Below are 24,145 nucleotides of genomic sequence, written 5' to 3'. Positions count from 1 at the left end.
TGGCAGAAAACTAACACTGCACATCACTCTGAACACACCATCCCCACTGTCAAATATGGTTGTTGGCTGCATTATGCTCTGGGGGTGCTTCTCTTCAGCAGGGACAGGGAAGCTGGTCAGAGTTGATGGGAAGATGGATGGAGCCAAATACAGGGCAATCTTGGAAGAAAACCTCTTGGAGTCTGCAAAAGACTGGGGCGGAGGTTCACCTTCCAGCAGGACGACCGTAAACAAAGCCAGGGCAACAATGGAATGGTTTAACCACTTACGACCGTCCCCAGCCGATCGGCGGAGGCAGGCGTGGTTATGCGGCGATCGCGTCATTCGTGACGCGATCAGCCGCTGGCGACTGGCTCCACCCCCCTCGCGCTGTAACCCGCCGGCCGTTCGGAAGCGCCTGCGGGTTACTAGCACCCGGATCGCCGCATGTAACATGTATAATAGGCTTTGTAATGTATACAAAGCCTATTATACTGGCTGCCTCCTGCCCTGGTGGTCCCAGTGTCCGAGGGACCACCAGGGCAGGCTGCAGCCACCCTAGTCTGCACCCAGGCACACTGATTTTCCCCCACCTGCCCCCTGATCGCCCACAGCACCCCTCAGACCCCCCCTGCCCACCCCCCAGACCACTGTTGGCACCCAATCACCCATCAATCACTCCCTGTCACTTTCTGTCAACGCTATTTTTTTTTTAACCCTAAACTGCCCGCTGCTCCCTCCTGATCACCCCCCCACCCCTCAGATTCTCCCCAGATTGCCCCCCCAGTGTACTGTATGCATCTATCCCCCCTGATCACCTGCCAATCACCCATCAATCAGCCCCTAACCTGCCCCTTGCGGGCAATCTGATCACCCACACCAATAGATAGCCTGCAGATCCGACATCAGATCACCTCCCAAGTGCAGTGTTTACATCTGTTCTCTACCCTAAACACCCACTAATCACCCATCAATCACCCCCTATCACCACCTGTCACTGTTACCCATCAGATTAGACCCTAATCTGCCCCTTGCGGGCACCCAATCACCCGCCCACACGCTCAGATTGCCCTCAGACCCCCCCCCTTATCAATTTGCCAGTGCATTATTTACATCTGTTCTTCCCTGTAATAACCCACTGATCACCTGTCAATCGCCTATCAATCACCCCCTGTCACTGCCACCCATCAATCAGCCCCTAACCTGCCCCTTGCAGGCAATCTGATCACCCAACCACACCATCAGATTGCCCCAGACCTACCCTCAGATCACCTCCAAAGTGCATGGTTTACATCTGTTCTGCCATCTAATCACCCACTGATCACCCATCAATCAGCCCCTGTCACTGATACCCATCAGATTAGACCCCTATCTGCCCCTAGGGCACCCAATCACCCGCCCACACCCTCAGAACGCCCTCAGACCCCAGCCCTGATCACCTCACCAGTGCATTGCTTGCATCTATTTCCCCCCCTCTAATCACACCTTGAGACACCCATCAATCACCTCCTGTCATCACTTGTCACCCCCTAGCATACCTACCCATTAGATCAGGCCCAAATTTGCCCCGTGTGGGCTCTTGATCATTCGGCCAAACCCTCAGACCCCCTTCCGATCACCTCCCCAGTGCATTGATTGCATCTAATTTTCCCCTCTAACCACCCCCTGAGACACCCATCAATCACCTCCTGTCACCCCCCCTAGCACTCCTATATTTCAGATCAGGCCCAATACAACCTGTCATCTAAGAGGCCACCCTGCTGATGACCGGTTCCACAAAATTTGCCCCCTCAGACCACCTGTCATCAAAATTTGCAGATGCTTATACCCCTGAACAGTCATTTTGAGAAATTTGGTTTCCAGACTACTCACGGTTTTGGGCCCGTAAAATGCCAGGGCAGTATAGGAACCCCACAAGTGACCCCATTTTAGAAAAAAAGACACCCCAAGGTATTCTGTTAGGTGTATGACGAGTTCATAGAAGATTTTATTTTTTGTCAACAGTTAGCGGAAATTGATATTTCTCCCACCCAGCATGGTTATATGTAAAAATACACCACAAAACACATTATACTACTTCTCCTGAGTACGGCGATACCACGTGTGACACTTTTTTGCACCCTAACTGCGCTAAGGGGCCCAAAGTCCAATGAGTACCTTGTGGCCGCGATGTTCGGGTGTTCGCGCCGAACTCCGAACATAATGGAAGTCAATGGGGACCCGAACTTTCGTGCTTTGTAAAGCTTCCTTACATGCTACATACCCCAAATTTGCAGGGTATGTGCACCTTGGGAGTGGGTACAAGAGGAAAAAAAATATTTGAAAAAGAGCTTATAGTTTTTGAGAAAATTGATTGTAAAGTTTCAAAAGGAAAAAATGTCTTAAATGCGGAAAATGTCATTTTTCTTTGCACAGGTAACATGCTTTTTGTCGCCATGCAGTCATAAATGTAATACAGATAAGAGGTTCCAGGAAAAGGGACCGGTAACGCTAACCCAGCAGCAGCACACGTGATGGAACAGGAGGAGGGCGGCGCAGGAGGAGAAGGCCACGCTTTGAGACACAACAACCCAGGCCTTGCATGAGGACAAGAAGCGTGCGGATAGCAATGCATTTTGTCGCCATGCAGTCATGAATGTAATACAGATGAGAGGTTCAATAAACAGGGACCAGAAACGCTAACCCATCACAGATGTTCATTGTTCATGTTACTTGGTTGGGGTCCGGGAGTGTTGCGTAGTCGTTTCCAATCCAGGATTGATTCATTTTAATTTGAGTCAGACGGTCTGCATTTTCTGTGGAGAGGCGGATACGCCGATCTGAGACGATGCCTCCGGCAGCACTGAAACAGCATTCCGACATAACGCTGGCTGCCGGGCAAGCCAGCACCTCTATTGCGTACATTGCCAGTTCGTGCCAGGTGTCTAGCTTCGATACCCAATAGTTGAAGGGTGCAGATGGATTGTTCAACACAGCTACGCCATCTGACATGTAGTCCTTGACCATCTTCTCCAGGCGATCGGTGTTGGAGGTGGATCTGCACGCTTGCTGTTCTGTGGGCTGCTGCATGGGTGTCAGAAATTTTCCCACTCCAAGGACACTGCCGATACCATTCCCTTTTGGGCACTAGCTGCGGCTTGTGTTGTTTGCTGCCCTCCTGGTCGTCCTGGGTTTGCGGAAGTCAGTCTGTCGGCGTACAACTGGCTAGAGGAGGGGGAGGATGTCAATCTCCTCTCTAAAGTCTCCACAAGGGCCTGCTGGTATTCTTCCATTTTGACCTGTCTGACTTTCTTCAAGCAGTTTTGGAGCATTGTGTTTGTACCGTGGATCCAGAAGGGTATAAACCCAGTAATTGGTGTTGTCCAGAATGCGCACAATGCGTGGGTCGCGTTCAATGCAGTCTAGCATGAATTGAGCCATGTGTGCCAGAGTCCTGCCAGAATCCTCATCATCCTCTTGTGAGCGTTGTGATAGTTGTGATGCATCATAGTCGTCACCTTCTTCCTGGTCTGCTTCTGCTGACCATTCGCGCTGAATTGTGGAAGTCCAACGTGCACCGCTCTGGCCCTCGTCAGTGGTGGCATGAAATTCCTGCTCCAACTCCAGCTGTTCCTCCTCCTCTTCTTTGTCATAGCTGCTGGGGCCAGCGTTTCCTAAAGCAGATGGCCTGATGTTGGTATCATCACGCTGATCGTTTTCTCCTTCAGATTCCTTGATTTTCAACATTGACTTCTTCAGTAAACACAGCAGTGGTATGGTAATGCTGACTGAAGAGTTGTCACTGCTCACAAGCAACGTGGATTGCTCAAAATTTTGGAGGACTTGGCAGAGGTCCAACATGTTGGCCCAATCGGATCCACAGAAGCTTGGCAGCTGTCCGGATGCGCCTCGGTACTGCGCCGTCATGTACTGGACCACTGCACTCTTCTGCTCGCAAAAGCGGGCTAGCATGTGCAGCGTAGAATTCCAGTGCGTAGGGACATCACACAGCAAGCGATGGTGGGGGAGATTGAAGCGCTCCTGCATCTTGGCGAGTGCCCCCGAAGCAGTACTGGAATTTTTGCAATGTTTGGCCACTCGTCGCACCTTCAACAGAAGATCGGCCACACCTGGGTATGTCCTCAGGAACCGCTGAACTACTAGGTTCATCACGTGCGCCAGGCAAGGGATGTGTGTCAGCTTAGCCAACCTTAAAGCGCGAATGAGATTACTCCCATTATCACACACAACCATGCCCGGTTTCAGGTCCAGCGGTGCCAGCCACAAATCAGTCTTCTTTTATTCCCCTACAAATTTCCTCCCCTGTGTGCTGCTTATCCCCAAGGCAGATCAGCTTCAGCAACGCTTGCTGACGCATGCCAACAGCTGTGCTGCACTGCTTCCACGATCCTACTGCTGCTGGGTTAGCGTTTCCGGATGAGGTACAGCTTTGAGATGCGTTGGAGGAGAAGGAGTCAGAGAGGTAGGTGCTGCTGTTGTTATCCAGTGGGAGGGACGGCGGTGCAGCTGTTTGCGGCGTGGGCAACACCCGCGCCGTAGCAGGTGAGGAATCGCTGCCAGGCTCCACAAGGTTCACCCAGTGCGCGGTAAGGGAGATGTATCGACCCTGGCCGAACGCACTCGTCCAGGTGTCAGTGGTGAGGTGAACCTTGCAGGCAACGGCATTCTTCAAGCTTCGGGTTATTTTGCTGACCACGTGCTCATGCAACTCAGGCACTGCAGAGCGCGCAAAGTGGTAGCGGCTGGGAACCACGTAACGTGGGATGGCCACTGATATGCCCTTGAAGCGGTTTGTCTCCACCATTCGATTTGGCAGCATTTCGCAGGCCAGAAGCTTAGCTATGCTGGCTGTTACTGCCACGGGCCGGGGGTCATTTGCTGGCAATTTCCTCTTGCGCTCAAACATCTCCGAGACAGACAACTGAACCGTAGGGCTGCACACTGAAGGGCTGTTGGTTGTTGTGCTTGATGAAGACTGGGAGACCTCAAGAGCACTATTCCGGAAAGTGACAGTGTCAGCGTCGTCTGATGTTTGTGAATGTTGTTGTGAACCACGCAATGGCTGGGCTACTGCTGCTGCTGAGGAGGGTCTGGTGGTGAGTCTGGTGACCCCAAAGGAGGCAGTGTTGCTGGTACCCTGTCCTGCCGCGTTTGCCCACAGAGTGGGATGTTTGGATACCATGTGGGGGGTCATGCTGGTGGTGGAGAGGTTGTTAATATTTTTCCCCCTGCTCAGGCGGGTCTTGCACACCTTGCAAATCACCATGGTACCATCCTCACTGCAGTCTTCAAAGAAAGGCCAGACTTTGGAGCACCTTGCTGGCGATTTCTGTTTGCGCCTCTTTTGCGTCTCACTTGAACTTCCACGCTTGTGGTGCCTGAAATTTCGCGCCGCCTACCTTGTGGCACAAGGCGAACTCGTGCAGCAGTGGGTTCTTCAACAGACTCCTCTGTGCTGCTACGATGGCGATGTTCTCCTTCACATACAAAATCTGGGTCTGTGTCCACATTGTCCATACCCTCCTCTTCCATCTCCTCAAACTCGTCATATGTGATTGTGGGCCGTCGCCGTGGAGTAGAGCTCCCCAGAACAACCTCTGCGCAGCTCACTCCAACGTCGTCTTCCAGATCTTCTCGGCCGACCTCCTGCAATTGAAACCCCTCCTGCCCAACTTGCTCTGGGACTTGGGTTTTAAAGTCCTCGGACTCGCCTTGCATTTCAGTGCCCGGTGCATTTCCCACAGTAAATGGTTGTGAATCCGGGCACAACATTTCTGGCTGTTCCATTGACCTTTGAAAGGTGGAAGTTTGTTGGGCTGGGAATAGCTCCTGCGAATGCCCCATTGTGTCCTGAGGAAATTCTTCGGACGGGTTATTTGGCAGTTGTGTGTGTGGTGTCGCTGCCGGTTGTGTCCGCTTTGTGCCCACTGGCTCCTTGTAACTGGCTGAGGACTCGGACCTCGTGCGTGATGTGCTGGTGCTGCTTAACCCACTGCTGGACGCTTGAGAGGTCATGCAATTAATTATCTGGTCCTGTTCTTTTGGATTTGTGAGGGTTGATTTCCTGGACAACATGGGCGGTATTGAGTGGGTTTTCTTCGGTGCTCCACGGTGGCCTGTACGTGAACCGTCAGGGGAAACACCTCTTCCCTTGCCCCTCCCTCTTTCACAGGATTTCTTCTTCATTTCACTTATCCTTAAAGTACACGCTGACTAGCAGCAGTACAGTGGCAGTACAGAAATGCTATATAGTGGTGGGTGAGCAGTGTACTACTATTCCCAGCAGCGACACAGAGCACAATGCTATACAGTGGTGGGTGAGCGGTGTACTACTGTTCCCAGCAGCGACACAGAGCACAATGCTATACAGTGGTGGGTGAGCGGTGTACTACTGTTCCCAGCAGCGACACAGAGCACAATGCTATACAGTGGTGGGTGAGCGGTGTACTACTATTCCCAGCAGCGACACAGAGCACAATGCTATACAGTGGTGGGTGAGCGGTGTACTACTATTCCCAGCAGCGACACAGAGCACAATGCTATACAGTGGTGGGTGAGCGGTGTACTACTATTCCCAGCAGCGACACAGAGCACAATGCTATACAGTCGTGGGTGAGCGGTGTACTACTATTCCCAGCAGCGACACAGAGCACAATGCTATACAGTGGTGGGTGAGCGGTGTACTACTATTCCCAGCAGCGACACAGAGCACAATGCTATACAGTGGTGGGTGAGCGGTGTACTACTATTCCCAGCAGCGACACAGAGCACAATGCTATACAGTGGCGGGTTAGCGGTGTACTACTGTTCCTAGCAGAGACACAGAGTGGCAGTAAACACAATGCTAAATAGTGTGGGTGAGCGGTGTACAACTGTTCCCAGCAGCGACACAATGACTGGGGGGACCCTGGCTAGCCTGGCTGGAGAGAGAACTACTCTGCCTGCCTACCCAAAGCTAAACCCACAGACAAATGGCGGAGAAATGACGTGGATCGGGTATTTATTTACCCGAACCACGTGACCCGTTCGGCCAATCACAGCGCTAGCCGAACGTTCGGCCATGCGCTCTTAGTTCGGCCATATGGCCGAACGGTTTGGCCGAACACCATTAGGTGTTCGGTCGAACATCACCCGAACAGGGTGATGTTCTGCAGAACCCGAACAGTGGCGAACACTGTTCGCCCAACACTAACTACTACTAACTACTCCTCACGGTTTAGGGCCCCTAAAATGCCAGGGCAGTATAGGAACCCCACAAATTACCCCATTTTAGAAAGAAGACACCCAAAGGTATTCCGTTTGGAGTATGGTGAGTTCATAGAAGATTTTATTTTTTGTCACAAGTTAGCGGAAAATGACACTTTGTGAAAAAACACAATTAAAATCAATTTCTGCTAATTTGTGACAAAAAAATAATTCTATGAACTCACCATACTCCTAACAAAATACCTTTGGGTGTCTTCTTTCTAAAATGGGGTCATTTGTGGGGTTCCTATACTGCCCTGGCATTTTAGGGGCCCTAAACCGTGAGGAGTAGTCTTGAAACCAAATGAGCAAAATGACCTGTGAAATCCTAAAGGTACGCATTGGACTTTGGGCCCCTTAGCGCAGTTAGGGTGCCACACATGTGGTATCGGTACTCAGGAGACGTAGTATAATGTGTTTTGGGGTGTATTTTTACACATACCCATGCTGAGTGGGAGAAATATCTCTGTGAATAGACAATTGTGTGTAAAAAAAATAAATAAAAAAAATTGTCATTTACGGAGATATTTCTCCCACCCAGCATGGGTATGTGTAAAAATACACCCCAAAACACATTATACTACTTCTCCTGAGTACGGCAATACCACATGTGTGGCACTTTTTTGCAGCCTAACTGCGCTAAGGGGTCCAAAGTCCAATAAGCATCTTTAAGCTTTACAGGGGTGCTTACAATTAGGCCCCCCCAAAATGCAAGGACAGTGAACATACCCCACAAATGACCCCATTTTGGAAAGTAGACACTTCAAGGTATTCAGAGAGGAGCATAGTGAGTCCGTGGCAGATTATTTTTTTGTCGCAAGTTAGAAGAAATAGAAACTTTTTTTTTTTGGTCACAAAGTGTCATTTTCCGCTAACTTGTGACAAAAAATAAAAATCTTCTATGAACTCCCCATGCCTCTCACTGAATACTTTGGGATGTCTTCTTTCCAAAATGGGGTCATTTGGGGGGGTATTTATACTATCCTGGAATTTTAGCCCCTCATGAAACATGACAGGTGGTTAGAAAAGGCAGAGATGCTTCAAAATGGGAAAATTCACTTTTGGCACCATAGTTTTTAAAACGCTATAACTTTTACCCAATCCAATAAATATACACTGAATGGTTTTTTTTTTTTATTAAAGACATGTAGCAGAATAACTTTCACGCTCAAATGTATAGGAAATTTTACTTTATTTGAAAAATGTCAGCACAGAAAGTTTTTCATGTCTTTTTTGATGAATATAATAAAAAGTAAAACTCGAAGCAGCAATCAAATAGCACCAAAAGAAAGCTGTATTAGTGACAAGAAAAGGAGGTAAAATTCATTTAGGTGGTAGGTTGTATGACCGAGCAATAAACCGTGAAAGCTGCAGTGGTCCGAATGGAAAAAAAGGCTCTGGTCCTTAAAGATAACCTTAAGTCAAAAAAAAAAAAAAAAAAAAAAAAAAAAAAAATGAGATGAACTCACCTGGGGCTTCCCTCAGCCCCCTGCAGCCGATCGGTGATTGTTCGCGTTCCCAGCCTGTATATCGCCCCCTATGCTGCTATTGCAGCTCCTTAGCAGCATAGCAGGAGATATACAGGCTGGGAACGCGAACAATCACTCGCGTTCCCATGCCTGTCGGCCGGTGACGGCGAAACCGGAAGTCGTCGCCGGCGGGTCCAGAGGCATCGGAGCGGAGCTGCAAGGGCACCGATCGGCTGCAGGGAGCTGAGGGAAGCCCCAGGTGAGTTCATCTCATTTTTTTTTTTTTTATGGCTTTAGGTTACTTTAAGGGGCAAAAAAACTGTGGTCCTCAAGTGGTTAAAACTAAACATATCCATGTGTTAGAATGGCCCAGTCAAAGTCCAGATCTAAATCCAATTGAGAATCTGTGTCAAGATCTGAAAACTGCTGTTCAAACGCTGTCTATCTAATCTGACTGAGCTGGAGCTGTTTTGCAAAGAAGAATGGGCAAGGATTTGAGTCTCTAGATGTACAAAGCTGGTAGAGACATACCCTAAAAGACTGGCAGCTGTAATTGCAGCAAAAGGTGGTTCTACAAAGTATTGACTCGGGGCTGAATAATTATGCACACCCCACTTTGCAGTTATTTTAAAAAAATGTTTGGAATCATGTATGAGTTTCCTTCCACTTCTCACGTGTATACCACTTTGTATTGGTCTTTCACATGGAATTCCAATAACATTGATTCATGTTTGTGGCAGTAATGTGACAAAATGTGGAAAACGTCAAGGGGGCGGAATACTTTTGCAAGTCACTGTATGTTGCTCTTGCAACGAGCTGCGGTTGCCAAGAGTACCGCTACGCTACGAAATGTGGTTAGTGTGAAAGTAGCCTAAAAGGAAATAAATGTCAGCCTCCACATGCCTCTTGCCTAGGGTTCCCTTTACAAGACAACTAAAGTGAGAGGAATATGGAGGCTGCCATATATATATATATATATATATATATATTTTTTTTTTTTTTTTAAGTAATACCAGTTGCCTGGCTATCCTTCTGATCCTCTGCTTCTAATACTTTTAGCCATAGACCTTGAACAAGCATATGCCGATCAGGTGTTTGACATTATTGTCATGTCTGACAAGATTAGCTGCATGCTTTTGTGGAGCGATTCAGACACTACTGCAGCCACATAGATCAGCAGGGCTGCCAGGCAACTGGTATTGTTTGAAAGGGAATAAATATGGCAGCCTCCATAGTCTTCTCACTTCAGTTGTCCTTTTAGGTCCATAGGGCTTGATTCACTAAACTGTGATAGCTCATATCATGGCCGTTTTTACACACGATTGCGAATTTGCGTACGCAATTGTGAATTTTCAGGAGAAAAAAAAAAAAGAATTTTCGTGTGCAAATTCACGATTGCGAACAAACGACCACAATAAGGGCCCTTTTCCACTAGCAATCGCTAGCGTTCGCGCTAAACGCTAGCGATTGCTGAATCGCAAGTGCAGGAAACTTCCCGGCGATTGCGTTCACGATTTTGCTATGCAATGCACTGCATAGCAAAATCGCGGCAAAGATCGTTTGAGTCAAAAACGAATCGCGGTAGTGGAAATTACCTACCGCGATTCCTATGTTAAAAAGCAAACCGTAGCGATTTCAAAATCACTAGCGGTTTGCGATTCAGCATCGCAAACGCCGCTAGTGGAAAAGGGCCCTTAGGGAGTTATCACAATTTAGTGAATCAAGCCCCTAGTGTCAACTTTAAAATAAAAAAAATATGGTTTGAGTTGATACACAGTATAACAGTATATTCCATCCAAACAGATTACAGGCAACTGATAAATTCATACCTCATTGCCAGATTCAGTAGTTATCACTTGCTGTGCTTTCAGGACTTTTGTTTCTGCAATTGCTGATGTTAAACACTGTAAAATGTAAAAAATAAATCCTCTGAAGTTATGCTTGAAGGTGTGTTGGCACGGTAGCTGAACATTACAAGTTGCGCCCATTTATTAAAGATGGTGACAGAGGTACCAGAGAGGTACTCTCTAAGATCACATATTAGCTAATAGAATGAAATGTGGTCAGCCAAGTACATCCTATTTTTTGGAACAATTATGGGTACAAAATTAGGAATTTTACGATGGCTTGAATATTGGGCACTTCTTGGGTAAAATGTTGTGAATACGGTGGACTTCAGGGTTAAGGGGAACCTAAACTGAGAAGGATATGGATTTTTCCTTTTAACCTCCTTGGCGGTAATCCCGGGCTGAGCTCGGGGTATGCCGCCGGAGGTCGCCGCTCAGGCCCTGCTGGGCCGATTTCGGTTCTGAAAAAAGCAGCACACGCAGCTGGCACTTTGCCAGCCGCGCGTGCTGCCCGATCGCCGCCGCTCCGCGGCGATCCGCCGCGTGCAGCGGCGAAAGAGGGTCCCCCCAGCCGCCCGAGCCCAGCGCAGCCGGAACAAACAGTTCCGGCCGGCGCTAGGGGCTGGATCGGGCGGCTCTGACGTCAGGACGTCGACTGACGTCCATGACGTCACTCCGCTCGTCGCCATGGCGACGAGGAAAGCGAAACAAGATAGGCCGCTCATTGCGGCCTATCTTGTTACTTTCGATTGCCGGAGGCGATCGAAAGTACGCTTCCGGAGCGCCCTCTAGTGGGCTTTCATGCAGCCAACTTTCAGTTGGCTGCATGAAATATTTTTTTTTTAATAAAAAAAAAAACACATTGCAGCCTCCCTGGCAAAATAAATAAACCGCCAGGGAGGTTAAAATAATACCAGTTGCCTGACTCTCCTGCTCGGACTAGAGAAAACAAAAAACACAGGACACTGGGAGCCCGATATCGCGTAATACCATCAGATTATTTGGACTAAGGTCATAATAATTATACTCACAAAAGTGGGTTGCTTATGCTAGCAACCACTCTGCGCATGTGGAGAGGTACCGTCTCCACTCGGCCTTTAAGGTCGCTGCTCCCGCGGAAAAAGGCGTCCTGTAGCACAGGAACACCACCCTAACACATAGGGTGTAGAGATTAAGCAGTACAGTACTCGGAGGCGCCCTTCAAGTATGCACAATTTTGACCGTATAATACGGATTCACAAGGTAACGGTGTAAATCCTACCTTGACTGATGAATTTCAAACCGTTATATGATTCAATAGTTTATTTAGCACTCGGACAACGCATTTCGCGACCGTAAAGTCGCTTCCTCAGGTCAAATAATCGTGCTATATGGAGAGCGGAGTATCCTGGGCGCCCAGGATACTCCGCTCTCCATATAGCACGATTATTTGACCTGAGGAAGCGACTTTACGGTCGCGAAATGCGTTGTCCGAGTGCTAAATAAACTATTGAATCATATATCGGTTTGAAATTCATCAGTCAAGGTAGGATTTACACCGTTACCTTGTGAATCCGTATTATACGGTCAAAATTGTGCATACTTAAAGGGCGCCTCCGAGTACCGTACTGACTCTCCTGCTGTTCCTGTGTCTCTAATACTTTTAGCCACAGCCCCTGAACAAGCATGCAGATCAGGTGCTCTGACTGAAGTCAGACTGGATTAGCTGCATGCTTGTTTCAGGTGTAATTCAGCCACTACTGTAGCCAAAGAGACCAGCAGGACTGCCAATCAACTGGTATTGTTTAAAAGGAAACATCCATATCCCTCTCAATTAAGGTTCCCTTTAAAATGTGGGGTTTACCATATTGTGAATACTACCGATAAGTTTTTTTTTATAAGTATAGTTGTACTGCTATATGTGTTTGGGTGCTACCAAATGATCTTTACTTGTGGTGCCCGCTGCGGATTATGCGTTTGGTGCTACTCAAGTCTAATATGGTAGTTGGTACCGAGTGCCAAGTGTCCATAAGCGAGTGCTGTAATGTGTACATTATGTAACGTAGTGGTTGTTGTGACCATGGCCATTACAGTTATGTGTACTATACTGCTCCATTTATGAAAGAATGGGTCTCATGCCATATTCATTCTCTAAACACCTTTTGTCATTTTTGACTCATGAACATACAAGTAGATCACATAGAACCCTTACTCACACAGGACCTGACTAAAATGCTTGTGCCACTATTGCAACAGCTTGCTCTTTGGTCTACCAACTAACCAAATAGCATGCCTCCAATCAATACTGAACTCGGCCACTTCACCTCTAATCTTGCTCCTCAGCTGCCCTCTGCCAAGCTCTTTATTGGCTGCAAATTAACCAGAAGATTGATTTCAAGCTCCTTAATCTAACATACCAAGCTCTCCACTATCCATCTCCCCTATACATTTCCTCACTAGTTTCCACATACCACCCCAACCGCAATCTCTACTCCACACACAACCCTTTGTCCTCAACTAGGATCTCCTCCTCATATTTGCATATACAAAACTCATGAGCTTCTTCCCTCTGGAATTTCCTTTCAAAACACACCCCTCATTCTCCAACACCTAAAGCCTCTAGGTCGCATTCACAGTGGGACGTTACCTTGTGATGCAATGTTAAAGTCACTACGCAGCATTACGACACGAAAAAAAAGTGGTAACTCACATTAGTGTAGCGTTACCATCACATACAGTAGGCACAGGAAAGCATACAGGCAAAGAAGAGTAGGTTTTCCTGTACCTGGTAAGGTGTGCGTTTAGAGGTAACGCACTGCAGCAGTGAGTTACCATAACACTACATGTTACAATGCAATGCTAACGTTGCACTGTGAACGTCCCATAGGATCAGCATTGCAGCGTAATAAGCTGCGTTTATAAGATTTTATAATGCAGCTCCGCAACATACCACTGTGAATGCAAATATAGGGGGACACAGGAAAAGCAATTGGCTGTTTCCATGCCACCCACCTGCCTTCCCTTATGTGGTCAGTGTAATCATTGGCTGTTCCTGTGTCCCCCTTCATGGCCAGTGTAATTATTATTTGTTCTTGTGTCCCCCTATGTGGTGGTGGTGGGGGTGGGGGTGGGGGGGGAGTCTTATTAGGAGAATAGATAGATAGACAGACACACTTTCTACAAACAGCCTAAGGGGACAGCGCAAAGTAAACTTACAATTGCCATAAAAAAAACAAAAAAAAAAAAAACAGGGCTGTGGAGTCAGTACAAAAATCTTACGACTCCAACTCCTCAGTTTATGAAACCGCCGACTCCAGGGTACCCAAAATGGCTCCGACTCCTTAGTCTATTACCAGGGCTGTGGATTTTGTATAAAAATCATCCGACTCCCGACTCCAAAGTTTACGAAATGATGACTCAGACTCCAACTCAGACTCCGGGTACCCAAAATTGCTCAGACTCCATAGCCCTGAAAAAAAAAAACTTCCCTTGCATAGTGCTGACATCATATATAAAATTGCGCAAAAGGTGGATCAGCGCAACACCAGGCCGCCTCCGAATGGCCTCCATCAGAGATGCGCTGAGCCCCCCCAGGAACTACAAACGCACCTTGAACCCAAACAGAAGCTCTGCATATACACCAAAAGCATGGCTGTTAAGTGGGAGCAGCTGACCAAAAACGAATTAAATTACTACATAGCAAGTAAATGAACAGCGCTACTTAAAAACTGGCAAGTGCCTACCTGCAAAAGAGTGCAAGCCCCACTTGTGGGATGTAATACACACCGAGCATACACAGGACCTGTCTACCACTGGAGGATGTTGGTTTCCTGTAACAGCTTGCATGCAACCTATTAAGTACTCGTCCCTCCCACTGCGAAGACGTCAATCCTCCAGGGACGAGTACTTAATAGGTTGCATGCAAGCTGTTATAGGAAACCAACATCCTCCAGTGGTAGACAGGTCCTGTGTATGCTCGGTGTGCATTATATCCCACAAGTGGGGCTTGCACTCTTTTGCAGGTAGGCACTTGCCTGTTTTTAAGTAGCGCTGTTCATTTCCTTGCCATGTACTAATTTAATTCGTTTTTGGTCAGATGCTCCCACTTAACAGCCATGCTTTTGGTGTATATGCAGAGCTTCTGTTTGGGTTCAAGGTGCGTTTGTAGTTCCTGGGGGGGGGGGGTTAACGCATCTCTGATGGAGGCCATTCGGAGGCAGCCTGGTGTTGCGCTGATCCACCTTTTGCGCAATTTTGATTTTACTTGATTAGCCGCACCCAGGCTATGCATATACATAGGTTAGGATTTAGTTAGTTAGTGTTAGGCCCCTCCCATGGAGGATTGACTTCTTCGCAGTGGGAGGGACGAGTACTTAATAGGTTGCATGCAAGCTGTTACAGGAAACTAACATCCTCCTCCAGTGGTAGACAGGTCATGTGTATGCTCGGGGTGTATTATATCCCACAAGTGGGGCTTGCACTCTTTTGCAGGTAGGCACTTGCCTGTTTTTAAGTAGCGCTGTTCATTTCCTTGCTATATCATATATAAAATGGTAGCTCCTATGAAGGCAAACAGCAGAAATCAGCTGTAGGAAATAAGTGTAAGCATACTGTAGTTATGTCTGCTCCATCAAAATGCTGATGTCCAATTTATCTGGCATATGCCGTTTCCTTTGAAGTCTTACCTCTGTTGCTAATTCTGGTTGTACTCTAACCATGCATCTCCTCCTGGTTATCTGAAAAGTGAAGCTGATGACTCCTTTTACCTTTAGTAATGCCTCTTCACAAAGGGATTTTCTCTCCTAGAATTGGATATAGGAATGTTTATACTTATTTTACTTAGCAATGCACAACATTTAGTGTGCACCCTGTACTTTTCACAAGAAATAGTAAAATAAGCTAGCTGGCTCTTAGAACTCCAAGTTTTGTTGAGAAGACTGCTTGTGTCCCATCATCCCTCTCATAGGGCAACACAAAATACATCTTTCTCTCCTATTAGCATAGATCACCTGATCCAGCCCATATAATAACAAGATGCTGCAGTGCTGGCCACAAAATGTTACCCTGTAAGCAAAAGTGGAGATGGATGGGATGGCTCCAGGCCCAGCAGTAATAGCTGCTACCTATCTGAGGGCTGGTGCACACCAAAAAAGCTTTTATGAGTGCTTCCTGCTTTTAAAAGCTCCTACTAATGTTATCCTATGTGTGTGTGCACCTTGGAGCTATGTGATTTTGTAAAAATCCCCCATAGCATTGCATTAGCAAGAGCGTTTAAAATCTCTAGCGTTTAGGGGGTAGGGGGTAGGGAGTCCTGTGCCCGCACAGCCACTCACCGATGCTCCGTTCCCTGCCTCCAGTACGGTCTGCACCTGCGCCATACCGGGAGTGTATGGCACAGGCACAGACCATACTGGGTCTGCGCCGTACACTCCCAGTGATGTCAGCAGGAGCGAGGACGCGGCCACACAGGCATAGTGGCTTTTTTCCGACTTTAAAGTCGAAAATTCCGGGGCGTGGCCAAGATGGCGAACGGCTAACAGCTTAATCACAGAGCTCCGCCATCCAGCAGTGAGAAACCCTGGTTATCCAGCGCTGTTTCAGCCCAAAACTTAATGTGTCTACTCTCTGAAGGTTCTGCAACACCCTGAGTAAAGCTGGAGAGATTCGACCCGGTCCCGCAGTCAGACGGAGAGCTATACCCTCCCCTGCTCCCGGACAGAGGCGAGGCGGTGGGCCCGGCGAGGTCGCAGAGAACGTCTGAGAGGTACTCCCCATACGAAGCTATCACGATGTCCCAGCGCAGCAACCGAGCAAATAAAGAAAAAGATAAGGGGAAAGCAGAGAAAGCCTCCTCTCCGGAGCGCCCCGGCACCTCATTGGCGCCTCCGACATCAGTTAGCAAACCCTTGCAGGCCCCTGCCGTGCCACTGGCGTTAGACCACGAGGCAGATCAAGATGGCGACCACCCAGCCCTACCTAACCCATTTGAAATTATGGACGCCATCAAGCACTGCCAGGCCACCCTTACACTAAAGATGGATGCTTATGAGGCAGGTATGGGGCTATTGCGTCAGGATATGTCGGTGCTGAGAGAGCGCACGGGCGCAATGGAACGCCGAGTATCCGACCTGGAAGATGTACAGCAGTCGCACGTTCGCGCCATTCCACGAATGGAGAAGAGGCTGGATAATCTAGAAGCAAGAGCTATAGATGCGGAGAACCGCAACAGGCGGAACAATTTGAGGCTGCTGGGTTTACCGGAAGGCACTGAAGGGGAGAATATCCCAAGATTCATGGAAACTCTACTCCGCAAGCTGTTACCGGAGGATACGTTCTCGCAATACTTATACATTGAAAGAGCCCATAGGATGCCTGCTAAGAGAGGCCCTCCCGAGGCCGCTGATATTCAAGCTTCTAAACTACCAGGACAGAGACTCTATCCTAGCGGCGGCCCGGAAGGCTGGCGACCTACACTTTGAAAATGTTAGGTTGATGTTGTTTGCAGATTTTACTGCGGAAACTCAAAAGCTGCGCAAGTCCTTCACCACGGTCAAACTTAAGCTACGCGAACGGAAAATAGTCTACGTCATGATGTTCCCAGCTAAGTTAAGAATACAAGATGGGGAGTCAGTGATATTTTTTGATAAACCGGAGGACGCTATGTCCTGGATTGACGCTCTTCCCAAGCAGAACTCTTCACCCAGAGCTTAGGCAAGTACATTATTTATCCTCTATGCTTCTACATCTATGCTGATGCCCCGACCATGCTAATACCTCTTAGGAGGCCACGGGACCCCCCCTGTTTTTCTGGGCCGGGCTGTTCCGCTAACCTAGCCTGAACTACGACAGGTACTCTGAACTGGCTATGGCGGACGCCCTCCTCATATGCTTAATAACTTTTTAAATAGGGGAAACTGTACTCCTGGACACCAACAAAGTTACCTGTGTTGGAACTGATCTGCAGTGATGCCCCCTTCCCTCCCGAGGGGATTGCAACTACATGCCGCTCTTCACCTGCATAAGATACTGGGTCTCCTATGGCGGTCTGCTACCTGGCCATCAGTAGTACTTTACGGCTAAGAATACATAAGCATGTAAAACTTTATAAAATAGCAATGCATGAAAACTGCCCTCCAGGGAATTAACTTTATTCTGCTGTTGTTTTTGTCGGATGGTCCTGTGGCTGACAGATTTGGTGCTAGTTAGGATGCTACATTTTCTCTATTGTGGGGGCTGGATGTGCTGTGGAGACCTGCTGGGGCGGGCGGCCTCGGGGCGTGCAGCACGTGGGGGCCCCGCTACTGGACTTCACCTCGGTGGGTCTACACCCCGGCCCCTGGTGCGGTGTGTCGCCTGGGCCCCCGCCTGACGCAGCTGGCACAACGTGCGGAGGAGGGCACACTTAACAACAATGATGGTAATATACTTCTGTATATAGTTGATCGTGGGTGTTGGCTATGAGCGCATATTAGTTACTCAGGGCCTGAATATCAACCTGTGCGACCATGGAGCGACCGGCTGGTGGTAAAAGAATGCTGACCTTCCTTTACAGGGTAAATTTTACGCAGTATGGTAATCCTTCTGCGGCTCCCTAATTATTCTTATCTAAATAATAGTTTTTCCAAAATACACTTAGCCCATAATCATTATTGAGGTATTGATTTTGTCTTTATACCACTAGAGGCCAGTATTAAATCAACTAACTTCTATCCCCAGGAAGAATTAATAAGCGAACCCGCTCAGCCTTACCAAAAGGCTAACCTTAAAGAGAATCTATATTTTTAAAATCGCACAAAAGTAAACATACCAGTGCGTTAGGGGACATCTCCTATTACCCTCTGTCACAATTTCGCCGCATTAAAAGTGGTTAAAAAACAGTTTTTAAAAGTTTGTTTGTAAACAAACAAAATGGCCACCAAAACAGGAAGTAGGTTGATGTACAGTATGTCCACACATAGAAAATACATCCATACACCAGCAGGCTGTATACAGCCTTCCTTTTGAATCTCAAGAGATCATTTGTGTGTTTCTTTCCCCCCTGAGGGGGGAGTGCATAGCAGAACCACAACACTGAAGAACTTGGCAGCCTTCCAGACACAGGCTGACAAGTCTGACAAGGGAAAGATGCATTGATTTATTACAGAGACTGTGATAGTACAAAGTGTTGCAGTAAGCCAGAACACATTAGAATAGCTTTTGGAACTTGTAGGATGATAAAAAACAGGATGCAATTTTTGTTACAGAGTCTCTTTAAGGAAAATTATTAAAGGACAGAAAAAGATAACCTGGTGGAAAGTTCCCGCACGTCAAAGTACATTGCGGATTCCCATAATATGAAGATAGGTCGTACAGGTTGTAAAGATCTTAGTGTAACTCAACACTCAGAGGATATACTCCGTGTTAAATGTTGGAAACAGTCTAGGAATGTATATGGACCCCTGGCGCAAGCTGGGAGATGCTGGATGGCGGCCCACCTGTTAAGCCCGCCCTCATTTAACTTCTTTCTTCTGTTTATGTTCGTTTTGTGGGGTTAGTTTGTAGTTCACTTCATACAACCAGTCCCTTGTACTGGTTGGATGGTGTAGGGTAGTGATTAGGATTTGTGTTCTTGGTCATCCCCTACATCATGGGTCCCCAACCTGGGGGCCGCGGCCCCCTGGGGGTCCTTGGGCAGATTTCCGGGGGGCCGCGGCTTCTCCCTCTCCCCCCGCGGCCGCCGCTCCTGTTACCTTATGAGCGGGCGGCCGCTTCCTTCCTTATATTCCTCCAGCCGCGGCTCTCCTCTTCGCAGCATGTCGTATTACAGCAGCGCTTCCTGCACGGCTGCTGTAAGGAGCCAAGGGAGCCGGGACAGCGGTTCCCATAGTAACGGTGATGCGTATCGCCGCTACAGGAAGCCGCTGCTGTAATACGACATGCTGCGAAGAGGAGAGCCGAGGCTGGAGGAATACAAGGAAGGAAGCGGACGCCCGCTCATAAGGTAACAGGAGCGGCGGCCGCGGGGGGGAGAGGGCACCTCTGCTAGCTACACTGGGGCAGCTATACTGGGGTAACTACTGGGCTAACTGTACTGGCTACACTGGGCTAACTGTACTAGGTATACTGGGCTAACTGTACTTGCTATACTGGGCTAACTGTACTTGCTATACTGGGCTAACTGTACTTGCTATACTGGGGTAACTGTACTTGCTATACTGGGGTAACTGTACTAACTATACTGGGGTAACTATACTAACTATACTGGGGTAACTATACTACCTAACTAACTATACTGAGGCAACTATAGTCCTTATACAGGGGCAAATGTGTTAGCTACCTATACTGGGGGCAACTATACCTAGATACCTACTTACCTATATACTACACTCAAAATCAGGGAAAAGAGGGGGGGCTGCCGCCGCCACTAACCACGCCCCCCTCCCCCCGGGGGGGCCCCAGAGAAAAGTTTGGTCGGGATAGTGGGCCCCGGGCTTAAAAAGGTTGGGGACCCCTGCCCTACATTATCGATTGGGTATAAAGCTGCGGTCTAGTTGTGTTGTTGTATTCCCAGCACTGCAGCAGGGTACTTTACTGATCTTTTTCTTTTGTTTCTCTTTCTTTTCGTTTGCTAGTTGTCTCACTACAGACATAAGTGTTAGTTATATGCACATGATGTTGGTCGCATTGCAAGGTGATTGCCCGTGCTCCCTGGGATCCTCCGGGCCTGCTCCCCTCTCCGATACCGCTATTAATACTATTCCAAAGCACAAATGGAGACCCCCCTGAAAATCATTTCGTGGAACGTTAGAGGATTAAGATCCCCCTTTAAGATATCCCTCATGTTCCAGTATATAAATAAATATAAACCCCACATAGTGGTATTACAAGAAACACATATGGACGGGGCATCTACTAAATCACTTAATAGGCCATGGATAGGTAGGGCCTTTCACTCCACATTTTCCTCCTTTTCCAGGGGCGTATCTATTTTTATTAACAAGAATATTGTTCATAAGGTGTTGACTACCCTGACGTCAGCCATGCAAAGATACCTTCCAGCTAAATTAATAATTATAGGAGACTTCAACGACATCCTTAAGGCAGGTAAAGACTCATCAAACCCAACTAGATCCCATAACTCTAACTTATCAAACTGGGCCGATGCTCTTTCTCTGACTGAAATCTGGAGGTGGAAGAACTCTAGCGTAACAGCATATTCACATTTTTCCTCAGTACACCGCACAGCCTCGAGAATTGACCTAGCGTTTGCTAACGTAGACTTTCTCACCAGTGTCTCTGGAGCCTCGTACCTTCCCAGTGGTCTTTCAGACCATGCCCCTTTGGAGATTACATGCTATGTTGATATCTCTCGCAACAAAGCTGTCTGGAGGCTGGACCCTAAATGGGTAAATGATAAGGACATAGGGGAGAGGATCTCTTTAGCCATCCAACAATACTGGGATCTAAATCTCCAGTCAGCAAATGACCAAACTCTGTGGGACTCCTTTAAAGCAACCATTAGAGGGGATTACATTAGCCAAATATCCGCAAAACGGAAAAAATTCGATAGCGAACTGAACACACTCCAGGACACTGCTGGGAGGGCTGCTCAAGCTCATGCTGACTCCCCTACTGATGACACTTTTAATGACCTCATGCATGCACGGAGAACTATAAACTTACACATGACGGATATCACTAAGATTTCATTGACGGAATGGAGGCAACTGACATTTGAGAGAGGGGATAAAAATGGGAAACTCCTGGCCAATCTTGCCAAAAACCCAAATGCCCAAACTAATATACCTGAAATACGCACTCCGGCTGGAACAATTACAGCATGTCCTACTCTTATAATTAAAACCTTTCAGGAATACTATCAAAAAACTTATACAAATCTACATGCAATATGCCATCAGCACATCATTCCCTTTTATTAAATAAACTGAGTATGCCTTCCCTATCAGAAACTATCTCAAACGAAATAGGGGCTGATATTACAGAAGAGGAAATTATAGACTCTATTGCATCCTTCCCCCCCCAAAAAAAATCACCTGGGCCTGACGGTTTACCTATTGAATTCTATAAGAGACACTCTCGCATACTAGCCTCCTACCTCAAAAATATTCTAAATAACTGCCTTACAAATGGCGACCTCCCCCCTTCTTTCTACCAGGCCCATGTCATATTAATTCCAAAACCAGATAAAGACCCTTTAGATTGCCAGTCTTATAGGCCGTTTTCTCTACTAAATAATGACTTAAAAATATTAACTAAGATCCTAACTAAAAGGATAAATAAACATATAACAGAAATCGTAAACCCTGATCAAACAGGTTTTATGCCTCATAAAACTACGGACATAAACCTTAGGAGGATATTCACCCATATTCAATCCCCGGCTGGCAACCCTAGAGCACTGGCCTTTGTTGACATCCAGCGAGCCTTTGACTCAGTGGAATGGCCGTACCTTTGGGCCACTTTGGCTAAATTGGGCTTTGGTGCCAGGACCATCTCATGGCTGCAAACCATATATAAAAACCCCACCTCACAAATAAAAATCGGCACGCAACTCTCTGAAAGAATCATGCTCCTGAGGGGTACCAGGCAGGGATGCCCTCTCTCTCCAGCGTTGTTTGCCTTAGCGATGGAACCTATTGCTACTGCACTTAGAGCTCTGACCTACAAGGTTTCTGTATCGGGGGGCTGGAGGAGAGGGTATCCCTGTATGCTGACGACTTGGTAATATACTTAACCAACCCTGTAACATCCATATCGGGAGCAATGAAAATTTTCACTGACTTCGCCCCATACACTGGATTAGAAGTGAACCAATCCAAATCCAAGTTACTAATGTTAAATTCCACACTTTCAACTATTGTCCCAATGGAAGTAGTTTCTAAAACCAAATACTTAGGTATCCTCATCTCCAAGGACCCAAAGGATTTTATAGCAGATAACGTAATTCCACTGGTCCAACACACCAAACAAAAACTGGCAGCTTGGCAATGCCTTCCACTGTCTCTTATTGGCAGAATCAACTTAATTAAGATGAAACTTCTTCCTAAGTATCTTTATATATTCAGAAATTGCCCAATGTGGATTCCCAAAGAAATTTTCAGACAACTGACCTCCAGCCTTAGTTTTATTTGGCATAATAAAACCCCCAAAATTAGCCTTAAAAAGCTACAGCGCCCATGGATGGAGGGTGGATTGGCCTTTCCAGATTTCTTTAAATATTTCCTGGCTAGCCAGTTGGTGACAGCTAATTGGTGGCTCACACAAGACCATACAAATGCGGCGGTGGTACTAGATGCAGCCCTGCTGGGCTCTTTCGGGGCTCTTAAACAAATACTATATAGAGGTACCACAGCCCCATATCCGCTAACAGATAACATGAAAACTGTCATTAAAGCATGGGACTTAGTACATAAATGGTGTCGACCTCCTGACAACAAGTTCTCTCCACACACTCCTCTGTGGAACAACCCTAGACTGTCACATTTCTTCTCTATCCCTAACCCAACAGTTTGGATAAGTAAAGGAGTTTCACACCTAGAACATATAGTACAGGCGGGTGACATTAAGCAATTCGATGTACTGAAGGAACATTTCTCTTACAAACTCGCACTTCTTTAGGTTCCTTCAGCTGCGTCATGCGTTTGTTGCCCAATTTGAGAAAAACCCGGTTAGAATAGCCACCTCTGATGTGGAAGACATACTCCTAAGTGAAAACCTCAAAAAAGCCCTTTCAGCACTTTACCAATGCATTATACTGCTGACCGAACCACACCTTACGGTGTTTAAACAGTCATGGGAGGGCCTGATAGCATCTATAGATGATGAAGAGTGGGAGGATATATGGGTTAAACCATTTAGCTACTTAATAGCAACCAGAGACAGGTTAATTCAATTTAAGATATTACACAGGGCATATGTAACTCCCTCAAAACTATCCAGGTTCAATTCTTCCAGCCCGGTGCACTGCTAGAGGTGCAACGCCGCAGACACAGATCACATGTTCTGGTCCTGCCCAGTGCTGTCCCCCTGTTGGAAAGTCATCTGTGACTACATATCTAAGATTACTAAAGTACATACTCCAATGGAGCCGTTTTATTGCTTATTAGGAGATACCACCAAACTTGCCCCCTCCCGAGCTCAGAGAACGCTAGTTGGGCTGCTACTGTACTATTATAGAAAGGCAATAGTATTAAATTGGAAAAATCCTGCTCCACCTTCCATACAAAACTGGAAACAACTAGTCAACGATTCCCTGCATCTATACAAAGCAGCATATGCGGCAAGAGGGTGCCCTCAGAAATTTGATAAAATTTGGAAGCTATGGACCAGCAATAAGAGCACTGCCATGTAATTCAAATTATTCCTTAGATACGTGATGTGAGTGCCTTACTGTGTGGTAACTTAGTTATAGATGTTCTGATGTGAAGTATTATCTGAAAGTTACTTTATAAGTATCCCAGTATTAAATTATGAGTGTTACGTGATGGGGGTGGTCGGGTGGGGGGAGGGGGACATTCTGGGTGAGTGGGGACAGTAGCAATGTGCATTCATGTGTATGTTACGTTCTTTTTGGTGTACCTGACACCCACCTGCGTGTGAGGGTCAGGTGTGTAAATGTAATGTTAT

General features: G+C 47.2%; 1 protein-coding gene across 3 annotated transcripts in view; it reads right to left on the bottom strand.

Annotated features, from left to right (window-relative positions):
- LOC137503914 (armadillo repeat-containing protein 1-like) overlaps positions 1–24,145 on the bottom strand; it is a 52,672-nt gene that overhangs the window by 6,000 nt on the left and 22,527 nt on the right. The window contains exons 4-5 of one of the 3 annotated variants that reach the window (XM_068231633.1): positions 15,205–15,321; positions 10,523–10,597 (exon numbers count right to left, since the gene is read on the bottom strand). In XM_068231633.1, coding sequence (XP_068087734.1) covers positions 10,523–10,597; positions 15,205–15,321 — 192 coding nt within the window. The remainder of the gene's footprint in view (positions 1–10,522; positions 10,598–15,204; positions 15,322–24,145) is intronic. The other 2 variants (XM_068231635.1, XM_068231634.1) reach the window with 2 other exon arrangements.

The sequence above is a fragment of the Hyperolius riggenbachi genome, chromosome 4 (assembly GCF_040937935.1).
Source record: "Hyperolius riggenbachi isolate aHypRig1 chromosome 4, aHypRig1.pri, whole genome shotgun sequence".
Classification (NCBI taxonomy): domain Eukaryota; kingdom Metazoa; phylum Chordata; class Amphibia; order Anura; family Hyperoliidae; genus Hyperolius; species Hyperolius riggenbachi.
Note: the sequence above shows the minus strand (reverse complement) of the source record. Positions and strands in the feature narration are given on the sequence as shown.